Genomic DNA, 23,874 nt, shown 5'->3' on the forward strand with positions numbered 1-23,874 from the left:
AGAGTACCTGAGAGTCTTAGTGGTTCCCTTCTTGACCGATAGCAGCCAGTGAGTGAACTGACGGGGAAGACGCCATGGGCTGCCTGGCCTTACAGCTTCCCACTCTGCCGTCCATCACTCCATCCTGTTCCTTCCCACTGAACGACAAGTCTAACTCAGCCACAGGTCTGTCTTCAGCTACCCAATGCCTAGAACCCTCCTCTGCTCCCTGCAGACAGCCTTCCCTGTGCGGGGAGCAGCCACCATTCCATCCCACAAAGATGCTCTTCAAAGTTCACTAATTATAAGAAAAGCAGAGGGGAAAATATTAAACACATTACTGCTTAATAGAAACCATCCAAAGACTGCGATAATTTCATATAAAAGTCTATTTATTCCAACCTCAGTAAAAAATGCAGAAAGTACACCCTCCACAGGAGGGAATCACGTGCGTCCTGTGATGTCACAAAAAGGAGGCTTGTAAACTGCTCACAACCTCAGCAGAAGCCTGGAGAATCCTCAGCTCTTCCATCCACAATGCTTCCACCAAAGTGAGTTGATTTATCAGCAACATTTCCCTCTCCTTCATGTCAGAAACCTGCAAGTTATTAACTTTTTATTATAATAGAAATACGTTATAAAATACACTGATTTAACTGCTTTGAGACAGATGGTCAGTGGCCGCAAGTCCCCCAGATCACTTTCTCCTCCCACCCAAAACTCCTCTAAGGATGAAAGAGTAAGCCAGCTCCCCTCCCCCAAGCCCTGTGAATCTGCCTGGCCTGGAACCCCTGTAAGGGGACAGTACTTGTCCTTTTGTGGTTTCATTTAGCATAAAATCTTCAAAATGCACTAAGTTTTTTAATTCTAATACAGTCAAGTCTCTTATAAATGAACTGATTTCTCATTAAAACAAAAAAATTATTAAATTAAGACGCACATAGGAAAAAAACATTTGAAGCACCGTCACCAGGAAATCAAGCACTGATAAAACAGAAGGCAAAAATTGAGACTCATCCTAAGTACCCAACAATGACTGAGCAAAGGAAGTGTTAATAACTTACACAATGGCATCATCTAAACAGAAAGGAAGGAGGCGACAGGCTCAGGTTTAGAGTGTGGGCCTCTTCCCCAGGGTCACAGAAAAGGGGAGAACAGGAGACCCTATTTGTCTGGAGGACATCAGGTTGAATGTCACAAAACAGAGTCTGGCTAGAGAAGAGAAACGGATCCCAGAGTTCCCTGCACACAGTTAGGAACCAGACACACAGTGCATGTCAAGGAACAGACTGAGAGCCCCGGCGTGGATAACACCGTTAAACAGTCTGACCAAGCAGTTGCACAGGTGAGTGTGCATCGCACACTGTCTGTAACCCTTCCAGACTGGCCCACACCTGCACACGCAGGGGCCAGAGGCTGACACTGAGTGCCAGCCTCTACTGCTGTCCACTGTAGTGGGTCTCGGTCTCTCACCTAAGCTGGAGCTCACTGGACTAGGCTGGCTGCCAGTGAGCCTTCGTGATTCTCCTGTTTCTAAGTCGACCGACCCCAAACCCCAGCACTGAGTACAGGCACACACACTGCCACACCCAACTTTTACATGTGTGTTGGGGATCTGAACTCAGGTCCTCACACTAGCACAGCAAGCATGTCACCCACTGGGCTGTCTCCCTGGCACCATATACATAACTTTAAACTCTGTTAACACAAAACATTTGCTCATTGGAGATTCTCAAGACTTTCCTAACAGCATGCCTGACAAGCACCCTCAGGACTGGAACTGTGTGTCCAAGCAGCACCAGGGAACACACCTTACGCAGCACAGCATGCGTCTCTTCGATGAAGTCAGCGCATATTTTCTGTGCCGTGTCCAAGCTTCTCTTCTCATTTGCATCTGAGATGACTTCTCCAAGGAGTACTTTTTTCCAGGATGTACTAGAACCAGAATGTCCAATAAGATCATTTCAGCAGATCCCCCAGTTACAGGAGACAGCATTCACTCTGCAGCATGACACACAAGCACGTCCCTGTTCTTCCTGAGCACAATGAGGCTCATCCCCTAAACCTGTAATATCACTGCAGTCCCTGAATGGAAGCCACAGTGTGGTAGTTTGAATGTAATTGGCCCCCATAAGTTCAGGCACTATTAGGAGGTGTGGTCTTATTGAAGTAGGTGTGGCCTTGTTGCGGAAAGTGTGTCACTATGGGGGTAGGCTCTGAGGTCTCTTTTGCTCAAGCTTCACTCAGTGTAACAGACAGTCCACTTCCTGTTACCCTTCTGATCAAGATGTAGCCATCACCATGTCTACGTGCATGCTGCCATGCTCCCTATGATGATGATAGTGGACTAACCCACTAAACTGTAAGTGATCCCCAATTAAATATTTCCCTTATAAGAGTTGCCATGGTCAAAAGTCCAAGCCAGGCCCAGAGGTTCTCTCTTTCTGCTGCCTATAGATCCAGATGTAGAACTCTCAACCACCTCTCCAGCACCATGTCTGCCTGCGTGTCACCATGCTCCCTGACTAGATGAAAAATGGACTAAACCTCTGACTTAGTTAGGGTTTCTATTGCTGTGAAGAGACACCATGACCACAGCAATTCTTATAAATAAAAACATTTAATTGGGACTGGCTTACAGTTCAGAGGTTCAGTCCATTGTCATCATGGTGGGGAATATGGGGGCGTGCAGGCAGACGTGGTGCTGGAGAAGGAGCTGAGAGTTCAACATCTGCATCTGCAGGCAGCAGAAAAAGAGTGTGGCACCCTGGGCGAAGCTTGAGCATCTGAGACCCCAAAGCCGGCCCCACAGTGAGACACTTCCTCCAACAAGGCCACACCTCCTAACAGTGCCACTCTGTGGACCAAGCGTTCAAACACATGAGTCCATGGCCCATTCTTATTCAAACCACCACAACCTCTAAAAATGTAAGCAAGCCCCAGGTAAATGCTTTCTTTTAGAAGAGTTTGCTGTGGTCATGGTGTCCCTTCACAGCAACAGAGCACTGACCAAGACAGTCTATAGGCTATGCATCAGTTTTGAAAACTTTTAACTTTTTATGATACACTTGCCTACATACAGCAGTAAATTTTAAAATAGAGAACTATGTGTACATGGTTTTCTATTTTTCTTTATCTAGAATTAGCCTGTTCTTACATTTTTCCATATTTCTATGTGTAATTATTTTTTTAAAAATTTAATTGCCGGGCGGTGGTGGCACACGCCTTTAATCCTAGTACTGGGAGGCAGAAGCAGGCGGATCTCTGTGAATTCAAGGCCAGCCTAGGCCACAGAGTGAGTTCTAGAAGAGGTGCAAAGCTATATAGAGAAACCCCGTCTCGGAAAGAAAAAAATGAATTAATTCCCCGTAAGTGAATCTGCCCGGTGCAAACCTGTGCTGTCCATGACAACTCCATTTCCGGTACTGAGACCTGGGAGAAACTTGACTTCTGAGTCCCCCAGGAAGAGTGAAAACGCCAAGGAAGACAGCGCTGTGCTGAGGCTCTTCCTACCCTCTGCTGGACACCTGCCCAGAATGGTGGGCAGCAGCAAGGGAACCGCTGTCCTCATCAGTCCTGGGAGGAGGCCCTGTGATGGCCAGAGCACACCATGAGGACTGACGGCTCTGGACGTGACTGACAGTCCCTTGGGAAGATGAAGGAGCTAACCAGAATGCATGTCTACACTGGGGCTCCTCTCATGGAAAAGCCCTTTAGCAGGACTTCTAAATCAACCCCAGGGTAGAACTGGGTAGTGTAGTATGAATCTTAAAGGTACTTGTTAATAAAACTCAAACTCAAGGCCAGTTATTGGGGTGATTGCTGGAAGATCAGAGAAGCAGAACAAGCCACAGCTATCTCACCTTGCTAGTTCCTCAGGTGATCCTGTTTCCTCAGGCTGGAAGCTTCTGAGTCCTCATCCCAATGGCTCTCAGCTGAACTGTGTTGCTCCAAAGCCTGAACGCTTAACCAACCAAATGCTTAACTAACTACATGCTTTACTCCTTTAGTTCCTGGTCCTCACGCCTTATATACCTTTCTCTTTCTGCCCCCACTCCCTGGGATTAAAGGTTGGGTTTCTGGGATTAAAGGCATGGGTCACCATGCTTAGTGTTTCTAAAGTGGCCTTGAACTCAGAGATCCGGCTAGCTCTGCCTCCCAAGTGCTGGGATTAAAGGTGTGCACCACCACCGCCCAACTTCTGCTATGGCTTACTCTTCCCATTTTCTAGCCACCATTTTTGGCTTTGTTCTAGTGGCTATCTATTCTCTGACCCCAGATATGTTTATTTCGGGGAACACACAATATTTCAGGGAACACAATACCCACAGGGTAGGGGTAACATAGGACCAGATAGGGCGGAGTCAGGCGCTTGCTAAAACCCACCTCCTCAGAGACATGCCTCTGTGTGTCAGCGCTGACAGCCCCCAGTCACTTACTCAGGCTGCCACCATGGGGGGTTGGGGAGGAGCGGGGGTACCTGAACAGAGAGTGCTAAGTTCTCAGAAAGGTTGGGTGGGCCAGTCAAAGCAGCAGCTCCGGGGTGGTCTCCCCTTTGTCCCTCCACATGCAAGCCTCCCAAACAAACCCCTTCAATTTTCACCAAGAAGCTGGCACAGATTAAAGCAATGCAGGAGCCGGGCGGTGGTAGCACACACCTTTAATCCCAGCACTCGAGAGACAGAGCAGGCAGATCTCGGAGTTCGAGACCAGCCTGGTCTACAGTGAGTTCCAGGACAGCCAGGGCTACACGGAGAACCCCTGTCTCAAAAACACAAGACAGGAAAAAGAAGAAAAGAAATGATGTAGGTGAAACTTACTACTTCTCAGCCTCCAGACACAGCAACTTAAGAGCTGTGAGTAACCTCCAAGAGGGCCCATCCCATCCGAATGTCAAATTTCTGCAAGAGAAAGGCAAGCAGCACTAAGTCTGTCACTTAGACAAACGCCGAAGGCACCTAGCAGTGGCTGTGAATGGGCACATTCGTCAGGTCACCTCCACACAAGGTCAGAACGGAGTGAGGAAATGAACCTGTGGACACTGTGGAGGAGGCTGGGTACAGAACAGTCTGTGCTTCATCCACACAAATGGAGTTTGTGTTCTGACTGGCCCGGGTCTTGCTGGGTAGTTTTGTCAACTTGACCCAAGTTAGAGTCAGTGGAGAGGAGGGAGCTTCGACTGAGAAAATTACTCAATAAGATCAAACTATAGGCAGGCATATAGGACTCTTAATTAGTGATTGGTGGGGAAGGGCCCAGCCCATTGTGGGTGTTACCATCCCTGGGCTGGTGGTCCTGGGTTCTGCAAAAAAGCAGGCTTAGCAAGCCATGAGGAACAAGCCAGGAAGCAGCTCCCTCCATGGCCTCTGCACCAGCTCCTGCCTCCAGGTTCCTGCCTGTTTCCAGAGTTCCTGTCTTGGCTTCCTTCAGTGATAAGGAAATGTAGACCAAATAAACCCTTTCCTCCCCAACTAGCTTTTGGTCATGGTGTTTTATCACAGCAATAGTGACCCTAAGACAAGGGTGAAAAGCCATTTCCAATCAGTTTTAGTAAGACACTGAACTTGTTTAGGGGACCACAGCAAGAGGCCTGGTAACTACACCACACAGTTGACAGTGAGATGAACAGGCAAGGCCTTAGGTCATCCTGGAGAGCAAACACACAGCTACCCCACCCAGCAGCCTCACACTGTTGCTACACACGAAAACCCTAACTTATACAGAAAAGAAGATGTCTTGTCTCTCACTGCCCCTGATCTGTACCGATGCCAGCAGATGGGTTCTGCTAGGGGGTCAGCCTGGCTTGTGATAACCCAGCGCTATCCTGCCTGAACCTGACCCACCTAACAACATGCACAGGACTGTTTCAAGCTTGACTCACATTCCCAAGCAACTGTCTTCCACTCCCTGAGTGTCTACAACACCGAGCACAACTGTGCTACACAGTAAGACCTTAATAGACACCATCTGTCTGCTAACACAGAGGCACAAACCCCAAAACCCTCAGGATTTTCATGGGAATGTTCTGAAGGGATCATTTCCAGGTAGGAGGACACTCACTCTGTAAAGCCGTGGTCCTTCAGAATGGACATCTTCTTGTGCACCTGCTTATCTGCTGGTGGGAGGTACTTAACCAGCGTCTCTACATGAAAGAGAACATCAATGTCAGAGCAGGATGTACTTCAGACAAAGTACATGCCCCTCTCCTCCAGCCCACTTTTCCTCCCATTACCACCCTGTGCAAACACGAGTGTTTCCTAGTTCACACTAAGTGTCCTTCAGGGCAACTCGCAGAAATCGTGGGTCCCCAAAAGGCCGTTACAGTTTCCAAGGCTGAGGACAGAATAGGGAGAATCAAGGCTCACACCCCCACTAAGCACATCCACAGTGTAACAGGCACAGACCCTAGAGCCATGGCTGGGGGACACAGCCGGGGAACAGGCTGCCTAAGAATGCAGGGAGGGAGGATGGTAATACAGTTTACGAGCCAGATGCAAAGCAGTCCCCTTGTCCATGATGAGTGAATTTGTGAAAACTGAAGAACATTTTTGAAGGAAAAAGAAAGCAAAGGATTTCTGTTTTGTTTCTGAGATGATGATAGGCTTCAGTTCTGCATTTTATTTTAAACAACAACAACAACAAAAAAAAAAAAATCAACAAACAGGGATTTGGGGTGTAATTCTGAGAAAAGCAAGCCTTCCCCTTCCTTCGGTGAAAGCCTTGCATATACCAGGCCATTGTCCCACCACTGAGCAGATCCTCAGGCCCTACTCCATTTTTAAGTGTACAAATCACGGAACGTAGTTGTTCAATGGGCTTACCTGGCAACTGTCTACAGTTAGACCCACCGTATGGTAACTGCAAGGACTCTGAGTGAGGCAATCTCAAAGCTGCTCTAACTCACTTCACACTCCCCTGCTCTCATTTTTCTTTAAATTATTACATGTATTTATTTTATGTGGTGTGTGTGTGTGTGTGTGTGTGTGTGTGTGTGTGTGTACCACATTCATGTGTGAAGGTCAGAGAAGAAGTCAGTACTCTCCTTCCACCCTGTGGGTCCCGAGGATTGAACTCAAGTCATCGGGCTTTGTGGCAAGCCCCTTTGCCCACTGACCCATCTCTGGCCCAGTTCTGGCTCTCCTCTCTTTAATCTAAGAAACAGAATTATTGTTCTGCCTACCGGGTTCATCTGAGCCCACACATAAATACCTCGGATATACGCTGGGAAATCCCGGCCCCTTGCCGTGGCTTAGAAGCTGCTTCTGCTAAATGCTTACTTACTAAGTTTCTGCTCAGTACAAAGACCCGCCTCCTCCCGGCCGCGGCTGTCACTCATTTCCCCACTAGCTTTCCTCCCACTCCACCCTCTCAGTTCATCACACCTCAGGATCAATCAGTTTTGCTGACTGCAACACGGAGATCCCAATCAGCGAAGGCCAGGCTAGCCCTGCCTGAGACAGGTGAGCTTGCGTGTACGGCCTCTCTCTCTACAACAGGGGAAAGCACTGCCTCGGGGAGCTGACACCAACCTCCTGGGACAGGAACACAGGCGTGAGGATTGCAGGAGGGGACGAAGCCGTACTCCAGGAGCAGCCGCTGGTTATCATGGGGGCCGTAGCAGATGAAGACTTCCTGGTGCTTCCTGCAGCGGGAGACCGTTCTAATCTCATAGCAGCCCGTTTTCTCATTGAAGGCTGCTTTCACCTACAGGGGAAAGGTAGAAGATTTCTCTTTTCAGCACGAATCTAAAAGGCTCACCACGTTATCACATCAATTGTCAGACGACAAAGTCAGTCACAGGTGGGGAATGTCCTCCTTCATCTCACCTTTACCTGTTGGTGAGGGAGGAGGTCCAACCACGGACTCTGAAAATGACCCAGCATTTGACATCTGACTCTGATCAGGAGTGGGACTGTCACAAACAGCCCAGGGGAAGAAACTATGGTGGCGCTGTGACCCATTAGTACTAAGAAGCTGCAAGTGATACGAAAAATATAGGTTATAGACATGATAGGATTAAATGGTGGATTGTTGAGCCTACTTTTAAAGAACAACTTGTTTAAAATGCTTTTAACATTGCTATAGATTTTAGTTATTGGTACAAACTTAAAGTTTAAAGTTAATTTTGTTATACTGTATATATATATTTCTACTCTTGTTTGAGGTAGAAGTCTCATGCCGGGTTCTACTTAGTTTATGTAACTCATTTAGATTGTAATGGATAATTAAGAAATACAGATTAATAATGTCTTCTACGATAGTCAAGCTTATAGTCATGTTAAGTTTTCTAGGTATACATAGATATAATTCAATTTGTTAGGTAGTCTTCAAGCACTTCAAAGACCTACAGAATATGGCATTTAAAGTGTTTTAAAAATTTAGACTTTTGGGGGCTGGAGAGATAGCTCAGAGGTTAAGAGCACTGACTGCTCTTCCAGAGGTCCTGAGTTCAATTCCCAGCAACCACATAGTGGTTCCCAACCACTTAATGAGATCTGGTGCCCTCTTCTGGTGTTCAGGCATACATGCAGCTAGAATACTATATATATACTAAATAAATAAATCTTAAAAAAAAATTAGACTTTCTGGACAGTGAGACACGTCTGCTCCTGGTAGCACTGATTTACTTCAGAGAGAAAGGTGGGCATCAAAAACACTCCATATGGAGTTTATATTCTTCTTGGCAAAAGTAGCTATTTGGGCAAGAAACTGTTCTTGCTTGGACTGCGTGACATAATGTTGTATCGACTGGACATGCTGGACCCATAGGAAAATGACCACTGAACTTTGCAAGGCAAAATGGTCCTTCAGATTCCTGCTTCACAGAGGAAACTGCCAGACATTCCACAGGACACCAAGAGAAGCTACTGAGAGACTTTAGGCCTGTGGGCTGAAGATGGATGCCCCAACATTGCAGAGGAACTTTGGATGACTGTCCAGGCAGCCAGCAGTCTCTGTCATTCTAGATTTTTGGAAGTTTCTTATAATACTCTTCCTGTTTACTTAGGTAATATTGTATCCTTCTGAGGTCTTTGATGTAGTTGAAGACTAGATGGTTATAATTATGATTTTCCTTGGTTATGATAAGAAATAAGGTAGATATGAAACTTTAGATTCACAAATATAGGATAGATAATTTCTTTAATTTTACAAAATACAAATAGAATAGATATTGTAACTGTAATTCTTATTGGTTGTATGTAATTTTACTATGTTAAAGTTAAAACCTCCGTTTTTAATTAAACAGACAAGGGGAACTGCTGTGGGATAATGCTTTTGTATACCAGTTTAATAAGACACTGATTGGCCAGTAGCCAGGCAGGAAGTATAGGCAGGATAAGCAGACAAGGAGAATTCTGGGAAGAGAAAGACTGAGTAGATACCAGCCTGCCGTCCAGGGAGCAGCATGTAATGGCACACAGGTAAAGCCACAGAACACGTGGAGACACATAGATTAACAGAGGTGGGCTGAGTTTAAGTGTAAGAGCTAGTCAATAGTTAGCCTGAGCCAATGGCTGAGCAGTTTTAATTAATGTAAGCCTGTGTGTTTACTTGGTTCTGAGCAGCTGTAGACCGAGCATGCCATAAGAAACTCCAGTTACATGCTAGGGCTTTCCCAACTCCCAAGTTTCATTTGTTTATAGTCCCTGAGCCTATAAAGGTCTTCTGTAGCTCGGGCCCTCAGGCTCCCATCAACCAGCTATGGCTGTGTTCTTCTAGGGTAGTCTATAAAGTCACTGAAGTACAGACATCCACAAACACTCCAATAAAACCAAAGTGAGGCTGCTGGGGACTGATTCCCTGTGTCTAACATCCTATGACCTTTCACCTACCATTGGACTCACACACTGGAGACTATGACCCTTCACCTAACACTGCACTCACACACTGGAGACTATGCTATGACCCTTCACCTAACACTGCACTCACACACTGGAGACTGTGCTATGACCCTTCACCTAACACTGCACTCACACACTGGAGACTATGCTATGACCCTTCACCTAACACTGCACTCACACACTGGAGACTGTGGGAAATGCCCATGCTGGGGTCATCCTAGGGCCAAGGACAAGCAGGACCTCCCTGAGTCCTCGCACTGCCATGTGAGGTGACAAGGTGACATTGATCTCTCCCTGGTGGCATGTCTCTTACTGGACAGCAAAGGTGCAGATCCCAACCCAGTTGTATCCTAAATAGGTTTCAGATGAGCTGACAGATTGCTTCCTCTCTGCCCTCCAAGCCTGGCCTTTGTCACCTAGTCTTTCTCCCAGCATGCCATACAAACATATATCTCCAGTGTGAGCCAGTGGGAAAAGGGCTGAGGGGGGCATCATGACTTGGAATTATTAACTCCAGCTGGCTAACCAATAGCAAGTAGCAGCCTGGCCCAATGAGCATGGTCTTCTCTGAAGAAACATGACCAGATAAGAAGGAGGGGGCTCTTTCTTGGACTATGGGGCGCTTGCTGAAGGCACGGCTTGGTGACCTTCCCACCTTCCCTTAGTACCAAGATGAGGAGCGGCGGCAGCGGCGGCAGCGGCAGCAGCAGAGGCGTTGACGTCAACACACCTTTGATCTGCATCATGAGTGTATCATATTGATATCACCTGTGAATAGACCTGACTTGCTCCCTGACTCCTATCCCTCTTCTGTGACCCCCAGACTCCTAGTCACACAGATTCTCATCTGTTCCACAATCAAGCCTTGCCCTGGGCACTGAGGTTTCAAAGAGGAACAGCAGAAAGCCTCAAGACCTGAGTTCACTGAGGAGGCACAGACAATCCCCAATCAGAACAAAGACACACGTGCAGACAGCTACACCAAGTGTGAAACGTTAATATTCTGATCCCGCTCTTTGGCGCCCCCCTATGCCCTGATGTAGAAGCCTATTCTTATGGAAAAATTCCACCCATTCTCTCCCTCTCCCTCTCCTCCCTCCCCTCCCCTCCCCTCCTCCTCTCTTCCACTTTCCTCCCAGGAGGTGCGCACCTCTCAAACCCCTTGCCCCCCTCTCTCTTCCCCCAACTAAATAAAACTCTTCACTGAGTGCTGTCTGCATGGCATCTCTGTCTCTCACCTGCCATGGGGCACCTTGGCTCCACCCACCAGGACCTCCCGCCAGCACGTGTAACATCATAACATGAAAGGGATGGGGCAGGAAGGAAAGCTGGCCACACCCCAGCCCTGAAGAACAGGAAGGAAAGGCTCCATCTGGCCAGAGACCAGTACAAAGGCAAAGGAGACACTCGCTAGAATGACATCCGAGCAGCTGATGGCAGATTGGTCTAACACCTGAAGCAGGTTCCACCTCCACTGTCTCATTCTTCACTCACAATCCTCGTTTCTACATGTTGGAATTCTGTAGCAACAGGACACATGTCCCTGCCAGCTTCTCACCTGGACATGTGGGCTGTGATTCAGCAGATCCAGGTACGGAGCAAGAGCACACGTGTCTGGCTCTGCGGAAAGGCATTCCTGCCTCCTGGACCTCAGGTACACAGCTCTGGTGTTCACGGTGCACCAGGCCCACAGGAAGGCGCTGTAGCTGAAAATGCTCTCCACAGACGCTACAAACAGAGGCTGCAGGGTGGAGAAGAAGGCTCTGGAGGAGGCAAACAAGTCCTGCACGTGGGCTCTCTGCTCTTCAGCCTTCATCTTTAAGAGTTCGGGCAGAAGATCTACCACTTCCGGCTCCAAGCAGACTGGGCAGGTGTAGGACTTGGGTAAAATGTTCAGGTAGGACTTCCAGAGGGACTGGTCGCCGGCATGCTTCTCTGAGATTAGAAAAGCACACAGGGCCAGCAGAGGAGATGGAGGCGGCTTCCACCTTGTAAATGAAAAGACAAATTGAAGGAATTAAAGTGTAGACTTGGCCAAACAGTCTGGTTTGCTTCAGAGGGACTGTGCTCAAGCTATCAACACTCCACCCAAGACAGAGGCGTCTTTCCTACAGCTGAGCCTCTCCAGAGCATGCCCAACATGGTCTATGTTCTCTCTCCCACCGATACCATTTCTGTGGCTAGTAGGTAAAATTCACTTTGCAGCAAAAAAAAAATCTTGTTTCCAGCCTGGTTCTCCTGTTGAAGCTTTCCTTTCTTCCTCTGCCCCACCTTTGTTTTCTGAGACAATGTTTCTCTGTATAACAGCTCTGGCTGTCCTGGAACTCACTCTATAGACCAGGCTGGCCTCAAACTCAAGAGATCTGCCTGCCTCTGCCTCCCGGATGCTAGGGTTAAAGGCGTGCGCCACCACCGCCCAGCTCAAAGCTTTTTCTATAAGCTCCCAGATTTCATCTTGTACAGATCTATACTATGGGGAATCCAGAGGGGTGAAAGATTCAGAGACGCAGCATCCAACCCATGAACTGTGGCTCACAGAATTATTTCAATTTAAATGACTTACAGTTGAGCAGTGCTTAAGGGTCATTCTTTAGTAAAAACAAGTCACATTCCAGTTACTCAATGGGCATTTGTGATTCGCATCTTGGATAATGCAAAACAAAGCACCTCCACCGTTGCTGGAGGTTCCTCTGGACAGTGCCCACTGAGACAGGAACTGTGTCTGCTTGTTATACGCTGATGGAATCTTTGAGCTTTGGTTCCCAAACTTCTGGGTTCTAATACAAATTATATAGTTGTGTTCTGAATAATTACATATCAGCCCCTACAGTATAAACAGACTTAGTGATGTTATTATCATCTTTTAAAATTCAAATTCCCATGGTACCACACATTCTACTTGGAATTTCTGAATGATTCAGAAATTAAGGATTCAGAGCATCCTTGCCTCTACACAGGCCCATATAGAATGTGTGTATGTGGGGGATGGGGGACTGCTTGGGTTATGAAACAACACAATCTTTGATTGAAGAAATCACTTCTGCTGAGACTCTCACTGCCCTCAGGATGCTCCAAAAACAAGGCTCTCCATCATGTGCGCAGAACAAGGCTCTCAACCTACACTGCCTGCTCTCCTTCATCCCTAACTAAATCCAACTCCTCCCTAACAGGAAATCCTACACTGCCTGCTCTCCTTCATCCCAAACTAAATCCAACTTCTCCCTAACAGGAAATCCTACACTGCCTGCTCTCCTTCATCCCTAACTAAATCCAACTCCTCCCTAACACCAAATCTTACACTTCCTGCTCTCCTTCATCCCAAACTAAATCCAACTTCTCCCTCATGCCAAATCCATTCAGAGCTGAAGTCAAGCAGGTACAACAGAGAGAACCAAGACAGGGAAGTAGCATCTGTGAGACTTTCACCATCCCACCTCATGCTCACTTCCCATAAGGAAGGAACAGGGTTCAACCCACATCCCAGGCAGCCTACTGAAGACCTTAGAAACACAGTTCACAGGGAATTAAGAAGAAACCTAGAAGAGGATAAACCTTTCAAACAGCACCCAGTATTCTGGGTCCTCACGCCCTGTCAGCCATGACATATCTGCCAATGGCAGACAACAGGTGTGCAAGGTGTGGTCACTTACTTCTTAATGTAGGGCCCTAAGGAGCTTCGAATCACAGTGTCCGTGGTGAGCAGACAGCTCTCAGGCAATGAAATAATCATTTGTCCCTCCTTGCCAAAGAGAAAGCAGAGTTTAGGACACCTCAGCTTTGCAAACACTGAATCCCATCACTACATATCAAGAGCTAACCCCCACCACCCAGTGCAGACAATGCAGGCCTGGCCTACAAAGAAGGAAGCACAGGTGTATGAAGGCCATTCATATGACAGACTTTAATAATTAAGAATCTGTGGGAGTAAAATTTGGCTTCACCAGGACAATCAATGATAATTAGCTTGGCTGTGATTGAGAGAGCAGCAGCTGAAATAAAATCTTCCTCAGGATCAGCCCATAGAAGCTGTGGCCCAGTGGAGACGAAGGCTGCACATAGGGCTGGCAGCAGAGCTTGGTAAACAGTGTGTAAGCCTTTCACATGCACCAGTTTGAAGGCGGGAAGGATCAAGAAGAGCTGAGGCTCGGCACTGTGAGATCCAGGAGAGGCCACTGGTGAAGGTACAGCCTCTGTGGCAATGGAAACCCCAGGGCTGAAGAGGCCATGAAGGCAAGCTGAGGTGTGGCAATGTCAGAAGCCAGGAGAGGCCACTGTGGATACGCCTCAACTTGAGTGGAGACTCCAGAATCCTGGAGATGCCAGGACCATGAGGTGAGCACCTAGGACAGCAGCAGATAGAAAATGGGACTGTGCTCGGCCTACAGACAAGCTGTTATGGAAGGCAGAGCCCAGAAGATCGTAAGTGAGCCCCAGAAGCCAGACAATGAGCTACAAGGCCTGGGGATGCACTGCTGGGCTTTGATTGAGCATGGCTGTTTTTATGCCTTGGTTCTTCCCTTTTGGACTAAGAAAGTATTTAACTTTCTTTTTCTAAGTCCCAAGAATTTTGTTTATTGTAACAAATATTTTCATGGCATTCAACAGGACTCAGAATTTCTTTGAAACAAATTCAAATCTATAAAACTAAATCAACCGGAATAAAGTATTTTTAAAAAGAGAAGACTCCAAACCACCACAAGGCACACTTTATAGAGTAACAAAATATAAAAATGGAAGCCAACTGAAAACCACAACTGGGAAACATGTAAGAACTTCCAGCTCTGTCCATGTGACTTCTCTGTTCATTACTCCACACCTAAAACAAGTCTGACGGGATGAGAATAGTCTTGTAAGACTTACTTAGCATCAATTTCAAATTATATTCTACTTCAGTGATGTTTCTGATGTACATTAGGAATTTTCACCTCTGCAAACACTTGTATTAAGTTATTTCTTTAGATGGATTTTTTTCCTGAAGAGAGCTGCTCCAATGAAGTCACGCCTTGCCTAGCATGTCCAGGCCCCAAAAGAAACCCGATTACTTTGTGTGAAAAGACAGAAATACCAAGTAATCTGGAAGATTTATTTATCTTATTTACTTACTTATTTTTGTGACTGGGTCTCTCTACGTAGCTAGCTCTGGCCGGCCTGAAACTCACTCTGTAGACCAGGCTGGCCTTGAATTTAAGAGATTTGCCTGCCTCTGCCTCTGCCTCATGAAGGTGTGAGCCACCATGCTGGCCTTGAAGCTTCCTGAATTTGCCATTACAAACATTATCATTCCCCACAGAAAAGCAGAGTTGAAGTAAGCATGTTCTCAGCTCCTCAGAGCTCGTGGGAGGCTACGTTCTCCCCTGGTGTACACTCTGAAGAATGTTCTTCTAGTGATTCTTCACATCCTCATACAAAGCAACAGCTGCTGTGAGTGAGGATAACACTTCATTTCACAGCATCTGGACTTGGAATTCTTCAGGTGTGTCAGCATTTGCACAATGGTGAATAAGGCACAATATTAGGGCTGAGGCATAAGGTCCGTGACCACTGGGAAGTTCTGAAGAACTTGCCACTCACAGTTAATTACAAGCTGTCAGGCTCCTTGTCTTTGCCCAAGAAAGCAGTGGAAGAGGGGTCTGTGCCTGACTAAATGGGAGGAATGACTGGAGAAGCCTTTGCTTCTGCTCAGCTGCTGTGTCCGAGGGCTGTAACAGGGAGCAGCTGGATGGGCTGGTGACGGTGTACCGGTAGTTTCTTTTCCAATATTGCATCATATCATTTAAATATCCCGGCACCTCTGCAGTGTCTGTGTCAAAACAGTACACCAGGGAGACTGGACACCTTTATCTGTCAGGTCTAATAGCCATTCAAAGAGCTGCCTGAGTTAAATCTCATTCAAATTGTCTATGGCATGTGGAAAGCAGCTCCATATAATGAAAGGCGCTGCATTACAGATCCAGTCATAAAGGCCTGCAGCTGATAAAGAGCTGGAATGCTCCCTCCCACTTTAGTTAAAATCTTCTCACAGTGGCCAGAGAACCTCACTCATTTGTCCTTTCTTTCTGGAGGGCCACACTCCCTCTGTGACACTGGGTGACGGCAGCCCCAAGAGGAGGTGCTGCCGTCACGGTCACTGCAGAAGGCAGAGCTACGGTGCGGAGGTGTTTGGAGGCCATGACTCCCGCAGTTGAAGAGGTCTGGGAGGAGGGCAGCCTGGCTCAGTGCCAGCTGTGACAAGGTCCTGCTGTCCTTCTCTGCCAGCTGTCCATGCATCCAGTCCTCTCACCACAGCGTGGTGCCCAGCCCACTCCAGCCTCTACAGCTGTCTCAGCTTATGGACCTGCTTCACATCAACTCTGGGTCCAAGATTCTACAGGGTAAGGGCACCAGGTTCTAGAGATCACATCTTTGCAGAGAGTCTTCACGCCCGGAGTAGAGGCTGAACATCTGGGCCAGAGTCCCTGCACTCAGAGAGAAATCAGCCCATGACGGAGACCACCAAGGCCCAGAGGCAGCTGAGGGAGGAGGAAGGCAGCGTGCCAGCAGTGGTATTTTAACTAGCCCTTGAACTTTTAAAGTGTTGGGTTTCTTCCAAGGCTGTGAGACCCGAACGTTACCCTACAGTCTATACTGTGGTGTCAGCATGAGACCCTGGAGAGAAACAAGGGGAATCAGGGGTTGACGGTGACGCAGCTTCAACTAGACTGCTTAATTTCTGTCAACTGAAATAAACTAGACTTACACAGGACAGGAGACCTGAACTGAGAGGCTGCCTGCTGTGGGCTGGCCTGTGGGCATTTTCTTAATGACTGATGTGCGAGGGCACACCCAACTGTGGGTGATGCCACCCTGAGCAGGTGGTCCTGTTCTGTGCAGGAAAGCAGGCTGAGCAAGTCATGCAAAGCAAGGCAGGAAGCAGCGTTCCTCCGTGGTCTCTGTCAGTCCCTGCCTTTGGGTTCCAGCCAAAAGCTCCCACCCGGACTTCCTTCTGGGGTGTACTATTAACTCATTCCTCTTCAAGCTGCTTTGGGTCAGTGTTTCATCACAACAGAAAAAAACTTGAGCAGACTCATTATAATATATATATATATATATATATATATATATATATATATTACATCAAATATACATTTAAGATCTGTACACCTCACTGCATATAACATATATCTCTATTTTCAAAACGTTTCATAAAAACACACATTTCTGAGTGCACGTAATGAAGTGTCATGGCACACACCCATAACACCAGAACTGCAAAAGTGGGAGATGGAGTATTTGAGGTTGGCCTGAGCTACATGCTGAATTCCAGGCCAGGCTGGGCTATCTCAAAACTGGAAGGAAGTCGAGGAAGGAGAAAAGCCAATGTCACTGCCCACTTCATGGTCTAAGCACGGACCCCCTCATAACACTCATTGTGAGCACGGTCCCCGCACAGCACTGCTGTGTGAGCACGGTCCCCCATAATACTGATTGTGAGCACGATCCCCCCACAGCGCTGCTGTGTAAGCACGGTCCCCCATAACACTGATTGTGAGTACGGTCCCCCATAATACTGATTGTGAGCACAGTCCCCCAAAACTCTGATTGTGAGCCGGTCCCCCCACAGCACTGCGGTGTGCATGCCAGCTGTGGCTCTCCTTCCAAGTGCTGCTTTGTACAGAATTGCTGTGACAGCCTCAAAAACAGAAGTACTCAAGGGGAAAGCACTTGCCCCCAAGCCTGGTGACTTGAGCTCAATCCCAGAGCCAATGCAGAGGAGGAAGAGGAGAATGAACTCAGAGCTGTCCTCTGTTTCACACATGCACATCACAAACACGCACACTCATCATTTTTTATTTTAAAACGTGTTAGGTGATAAAAAGTAGAAATACTGCGCACTAGTTACTAGCACTGAACTGGACACTTAAAAACAGTAGAAACAATAAATAAAAACAAAACAGCATTATTATAAAATTACAACACAGAAACGTACATTCTTTTGACTGAACACACATACAGGACTAAGTTTAAACAAATTAAGGAATTTAAAAATAAACTTAGGGGCTGGGCTGTTGCTTTGTGGTGGAATGTGTACTTAGCCTAGGTAAGACCCCAGGTACAAACACCAATGTAGCAGGAATCTTAATAGGTCTTACTAATAAAATCAAACCTGAGCCAGGTATTGATTGGGGTGAATGCTGGAAAATCAGAGACACAGAACAAGCCACAGCTTCCTCACCTTGCCAGTTCCTCAGCTGGTCTTGTTTCCTCAGACTGGAAGTCTCTGAGTCCTCATCCAAATGGATCTCAGCTGAACTGTGTTGCTCAAAGCCTAAAAGCTTAACCAGCCAAATGCTTCCAGTTTCTGGTCATCACGCCTTATATACCTTTCTGCTGTCTGCCAATCACTCCCTGGGATTAAAGGCATGAGTCACCAAGCTTGGCTGTATCCTTGAACACACAGAGATCCAGGTAAATCTCTGCTCTGGAATGCTAGGATTAAAGGTGTGTGCTACCACTGCCTATCCTCTATGTTTAATATTTTAGCTGTTCTGTTCTCTGACCGCAGATAAGTTTATTAGCGTACACAATATTTCGGGGAACACAATACCACCACACACCAACACAAAAACATTTTGATAAATAAACTTATGTGATTTTTAAAATAAAGAAATTGATGTGCAACTATTGAGAAAGTTACACAGTAAGTAATATTTTTAAATAGCATAAAAAGGGAGGACCAGAGAGATGACCCACACTGTGACTGTCATTTTCCAGGTAAGGAAACAAATGCAGGCTGTGGATTGGGCTCCAAGGCCTACTCCCAGCACGTGCCTGCTCTCTGTCACAGCACTAAACCACCACCACAGACACCATCTAAGCTCTAATGTGCTGTGGCATACTCTGCAGCCTACCCAGGCTGTCTCCTTCCACCTCAGAATTCCACTCAGACCGCACAAGGCCAGGGAAAAGACTGTGGTGATTTTTTTTATTTGTGCTGAAATGTGGTGATATTTTATTTGTGCTTTAATAAATAAAACTTGCCTGGAGATCAGAGGAAACAGCCAGCCATTTTAAGTGAACATTTGAAAGGTAAGAGAGACGGTTACACTGGGGAAACACATTTGATTCACTTGATGTGAGCAAAACACACACAGGAACGCACACACACACACACAGGCACGCGCACACACACACACACACACACACACACACACACACAGGCACGCATGCACGCAGCAGGATCTATCTTGAGCCTCGAGGATAAAAGAAAAGTTCTCACCTGCAGTGACGTTTTGCTCATCAACCCTCTTCCTGTTCCTAGAACCAAAACATGGAGGTAAGTCCTACTGCATCTTGGAGATCTGGGGGCCTTAAGGACTAAAAACAGGTCGCAACAATGCACTGCTGCAGGTGGGTCTCTTGGCCTCTCCCTCCCAGAGAGGATGGGATCAGGAAGCAGTTCTGGAATATGACCTGACCTCTCTGTGGGTTTACATTCCTTGAACAGCAAAGCTGGGCTCTGAGTCAAGCTCTAAGGACCTTAACACGAAGACAATGCAGACACCTTTCTTGGGACAAGCTAGAGAAGAACTCCACATGCTACAACCCAAGAAAGGGCCTTACTGACCAGTCCTTGACACACAAAAACACAAAGCTAAGTATGCTGTCCTTGGCTGACAAAGCAGCTCACACTCATAAACCAGCAGACATCTTGACAGCACTGAATGTTATCAGAAACAAAATGGAGGCACACTTACACCAAACCCTGACAGATGAAGCCAGAGAGAGTCAAAAAGGGAGACGCTTCACACTTAATTGTCTTACACTAGGACTAGCACAAAATAATCTGCTAAAACTGTAACTTCACATAAACAGTCATGTAAGGACACCTGCCCAGCAGTCATCTGCCCAACACTACTCACCCTGACCTTGTAATTCTCTGGCTGTGGATAACTGTTTCAAAGCAATTATGTAACCCTTCCATTTTACCATTAATTTTTTTTTCCTCCCTGAATGCATCCATAGTTCACTATGGCAAAATATTCAGCTCTATAACCTGCAAGTTACAATTAACCTCTGTTGATATTCAGATTGGCAGCTCAAATCAAGCATTTTATTCCAGAGTCACCATATGTAAAAGACCCACAGAGAGTACCCTCATGTGTATCATCTCTCTCAGCTGGGGACCCACGTGGGAAATCATTTACCTTGGGAGATATAGGAAGTTAATTTATTCCAAATTAAGCTAACTAGTGGCCAGAGGGAAAGTCCAATAGCATATGCTTTTAGCACTATGATCATACACAGTAGGCCCTGTGGGATCTGAAGCAGGCCCTGGTGTGAAGACCTCAGGGTCCTAACTGCAGAACTATCTCTGCTACACCAGACCCAACTCCTTCTGAAGAGCACATTGGTCTGCTCTGTAGCTGCCTTCCACCCACGGCTGTACGACATTGTCTCCAAACTAACGCCAATTTAGCCTCCACAAGAAGCTATCAAATTCCAGAGGAAAATGTTGACTTGCCTCACTTCAGATGACCTAGAAGGGAGAAACAGATCCAAACTGCCTGAGGGACAGGATTTGCTGAGCCTCACCAAAGGCTCCTCTCCTGGAGCCACACCATGATACAAGACAAGTATCTCAAGTGGTTAGTTAGCTGGAACATGCCTCGCCCACAGAAAACTACTCACTTAAGGGGCCTGAGACAATCCCATCAGCAAGCATCGTTTCCAAAATCCTACCAAACCTCAGAGATATAGCTGAGCACTCCCTGCTCAGTACTCACGCGCTGTGCCTTGTAAGGACTCAGCCTAGACCTTTCCTTCAGGCTGAGGAATACCCAAACATCTAACTTGACAGGGTCAGGTTTTTCATTCCAGAGCTGACCACTTTGTGTTGGCTAACCAATAAGGAAGCTCATCCCTGAGAGGGGCAGTCATCAGTTGTCTAGGGGTGGGACCACAAATGTTCCCCCTCCACATCATCATGTCCATTGATATTGGCACTGCCCTGGTCTTGTGTACACAGTCATTTCCGGGAGAGACTGTTTCACAGTGACTTCCTGGTGTTCTGGCCCTTACACGATTTCTTCTTCATAGACGTTCCTGAGCCACAGCCACAGCCACTGTGATGCAGATGTGTCTGCTGGGGCTGGGTTCCCATCATCTGCTGATCTCTGCATCCAGGTGTTGTTCCTGTGATGGTCTGCTGTAAAGCGGCTTCTGCCGTGAGGGGTGGGAGCTCTACACTTGTGGCTGACATTTGGAGATGGGGGTACCACAGATGGGAAGGGTGTGCACTGTCATCTTTCTGCGCCTGGATTACCTCACTCAATATGATCTTTTCTAGGTCCATGCATTTACCTGAAAATTTCATGATTTCATTTTTCTGCACAGCTGAGTAGAACTCCATTGTGTACATATACCACATTTTCATTACCCATTCATCAGTTAAAGGACATTTAGGTTCTTTCCATTTCCTGGTAATTGTGGACAGAGCAGCAGTGAACATGGCTAAGTATCTGTTGAGTCTTTGGACATATGCCAAGGAGTCATATATGGCAGATTCACGTCTTAGTTGTTTGGAGGATTCTCCATACTGGTATCCAGAGCAGATCAATTTGCCTTCCTACCAACAGTGAATGAAAGAATCTGTTTCTCCACAAGCCTTTGTTGCCAGGTGTTTTGATGTGAGCCATTCTGACTCAAGTGATAGAATCTCAAGGTTGTTCAAATGCTAAGGAAGACGCACATGTTCTGAGGTTTGTTTACAGGCCCCTTAGGTCCTGTCAGCTGCGTGGGCTCTTTACACAGGAGTCAAATGCTGCTCTCCCACGAGTGCATAAGACTTTCTGTCTTTCAAGTGTTAGCCTTATTCATGGCTACACCTGCTTTTCTTTTCTTTTTTTTAATCTATATTTTTTTTGAGACAAGTTCTCATTATATAGCCCTGACTTGCCTGGAACTTACCATGTAACCCAGACCTGCCTCAAACTCAGAGACCGGCCTGCCTCCACCTTCTGAGTGCTGCTGGGATTAAAGGCATGGGCCACCACAGCTGGCCTCATGGTTTCATCTTTTATTATTCTCCTTCAAATGTAATTTTTTCCTCATCTGTCCATCCCTTTCCATAGGAAAGAAAGGTAAAACCCAAACAAACAGCGACGCCCGATATTCAGCAACAGATGTGTTTCCAGAAATGACTGCCACTGCAGGAAGCACCCCCTGATCCCCCAACCCCAACTGCGCCCACCTTCCACTTGACTCTCACCTGGAAAGCAGGCGGGTACTAAGCCTGTGTCTTCAAACTTTCTATCTTTCAGCCATTTTCTCAGCTCTATAAATTCAGGTCTGTAGCTTTCATTCACTGTCAGGAGAGACAAGAACACACCACGATTAACATCGCTGGTCAGTGGACCAACCTTTCATAGGTACGAAGCAGACCAGACAGAGCATAAAGGGAATAAATCTCACTAGAAATGAGGGTGACACACGCTCAACAGAAAAGCTATCTGTCGTACATACGATTAGTTCAATGCATGCACAAAAACATCATCAGTCTGGTAAAAATCATCAGCTAATGAAGACAGAAGGAAATCTCCACACCCAGATAAACAACAACAACAAAAAAAAAAAAAAACCCACAAGCGGGGAGGGGGCGGTAGACAGGGCAGGGGTTATAGCCCAGGGGTAGAATGTCTGCCTCACATCTGTAGCCCTGTGTTCCATTCCCAGCACTGCCATACAGACGCTACATTAACAGCGAAATGTATTGAGTCTTTCTCTGTCCCGCCAGCCAGCTCCCAAATAATAACATGGAGACTTATTAATTATGAAAGGTTGGCCTATAGCTTAGGCTTGTTCCTAACTAGCTCTTACTACTTAAATTAACCCACGTCTATTCATCTGTTCTACCGTGTGGCTTTTTACCTTTCTTTCATTCTGTCCAACTCCCTCCACATCTTGTTGGCCTCCCCACCTCCTACTTCCTCTCTCTGCCCTGAAGTCCCACCTATACCTCCTGCCTAGCTACTGGCTGTTCAGCTCTTTATTAAACCCAGTCACATATATCTTCACACAGTGTACAAATATCCCACAACAGTGAAAAGCTAAGTGACCTCCTCTAAGATCCAGAACAGGGAAAAAATAGACTTCTCTCACTTTTCCTCAAATACAAAAGCTATTTAACCAGTGTAACAAGAGAAAATAAATAAAAAAATCAAATTGGGGGGAAAAATTTTTCAGAACACATATGCATAATCATGGAATATCTAAGAGGAATACCAAAACAACAAATGATGTTAGCAAAGTTGGAAGATAAAATCAACACGTAAAAATTAATTATATTTACATATATTAGTAATAACCAAAAAAGTCAAATTCCAAAAATGCTATTAAAATACAAATTTTGGGGCTTGGGGGGATTTTTTGGTTTTTGGGGGGTTTTGTTTGTTTGTTTGTTTGTTTGTTTGTTTGTTTGAGACAGGGTTTCTGCTATGAGCCGTAGGAATATAAAAGGAATTTAGCTGGTTATGACAAAGCTAATACCTGGAAGAAGCTAAGGGCCTTCCAGAGGATTAAGCCAAATCTCAAGGGGTATTTGGTGTTATTCAGCTTTTAGTATATCAGCTGTTTCCTGCTGTGAATGTCTTGTGCGCTCTCACACGTTCCCCAAGAACTCCTAACAGTGTAGTTTATCTGATTTACTTCTCTAGCATCCAAAGCAAAAGGCAGACAGGACAAAGCATTTCAGACCAATTGCTGGGTCCCTGAATTAAGGTAAACACCCTTACGGAGACACTGCCTAACTTAGATGCACACCTTTGTTACTTGTGCAAATGAAGCTCAGGCCCTCCTTTCTCTCACAGCCCAAGTGCATTCCAGAGCAACTGACACAGAACGAAAGGGCTTTTGCATACCAGGTGCAGTGTAGCTTTGAGACAGGTTTCCCAGCTCCTAGCAGAGTTACCTGCCCTGCTAGTATATGGTGGCATAGGAAAGTTGAGGAAGTTTTTAAGTGACTTATAGACTCTTTTAACTAACTACCTGTAAGATTGTAGTTTGAGCACATTTATGA

General features: G+C 46.4%; 1 protein-coding gene across 3 annotated transcripts in view; it reads right to left on the reverse strand.

The window, feature by feature from the left end:
• Nucleotides 1–353: 353 nt before the first annotated feature.
• Setd4 (SET domain containing 4) overlaps nucleotides 354–23,874 on the reverse strand; it is a 29,521-nt gene continuing 6,000 nt past the window's right edge. For 2 of the 3 annotated variants that reach the window (XM_036203123.1, XM_036203124.1), the window contains exons 3-11: nucleotides 22,069–22,164; nucleotides 19,078–19,115; nucleotides 13,472–13,560; nucleotides 11,380–11,809; nucleotides 7,509–7,683; nucleotides 6,040–6,121; nucleotides 4,800–4,880; nucleotides 1,791–1,914; nucleotides 354–577 (exon numbers count right to left, since the gene is read on the reverse strand). In XM_036203123.1, the coding sequence (XP_036059016.1) occupies nucleotides 443–577; nucleotides 1,791–1,914; nucleotides 4,800–4,880; nucleotides 6,040–6,121; nucleotides 7,509–7,683; nucleotides 11,380–11,809; nucleotides 13,472–13,560; nucleotides 19,078–19,115; nucleotides 22,069–22,164 (1,250 nt within the window). In that variant the 3' untranslated portion in view covers nucleotides 354–442. Of the gene's footprint in view, nucleotides 578–1,790; nucleotides 1,915–4,799; nucleotides 4,881–6,039; nucleotides 6,122–7,508; nucleotides 7,684–11,379; nucleotides 11,810–13,471; nucleotides 13,561–19,077; nucleotides 19,116–22,068; nucleotides 22,165–23,874 lie in introns of those variants that run through there. The other variant, XM_036203125.1, reaches the window with a different exon arrangement.

The sequence above is a fragment of the Onychomys torridus genome, chromosome 12, assembly GCF_903995425.1.
Source record: "Onychomys torridus chromosome 12, mOncTor1.1, whole genome shotgun sequence".
Taxonomy (NCBI): domain Eukaryota; kingdom Metazoa; phylum Chordata; class Mammalia; order Rodentia; family Cricetidae; genus Onychomys; species Onychomys torridus.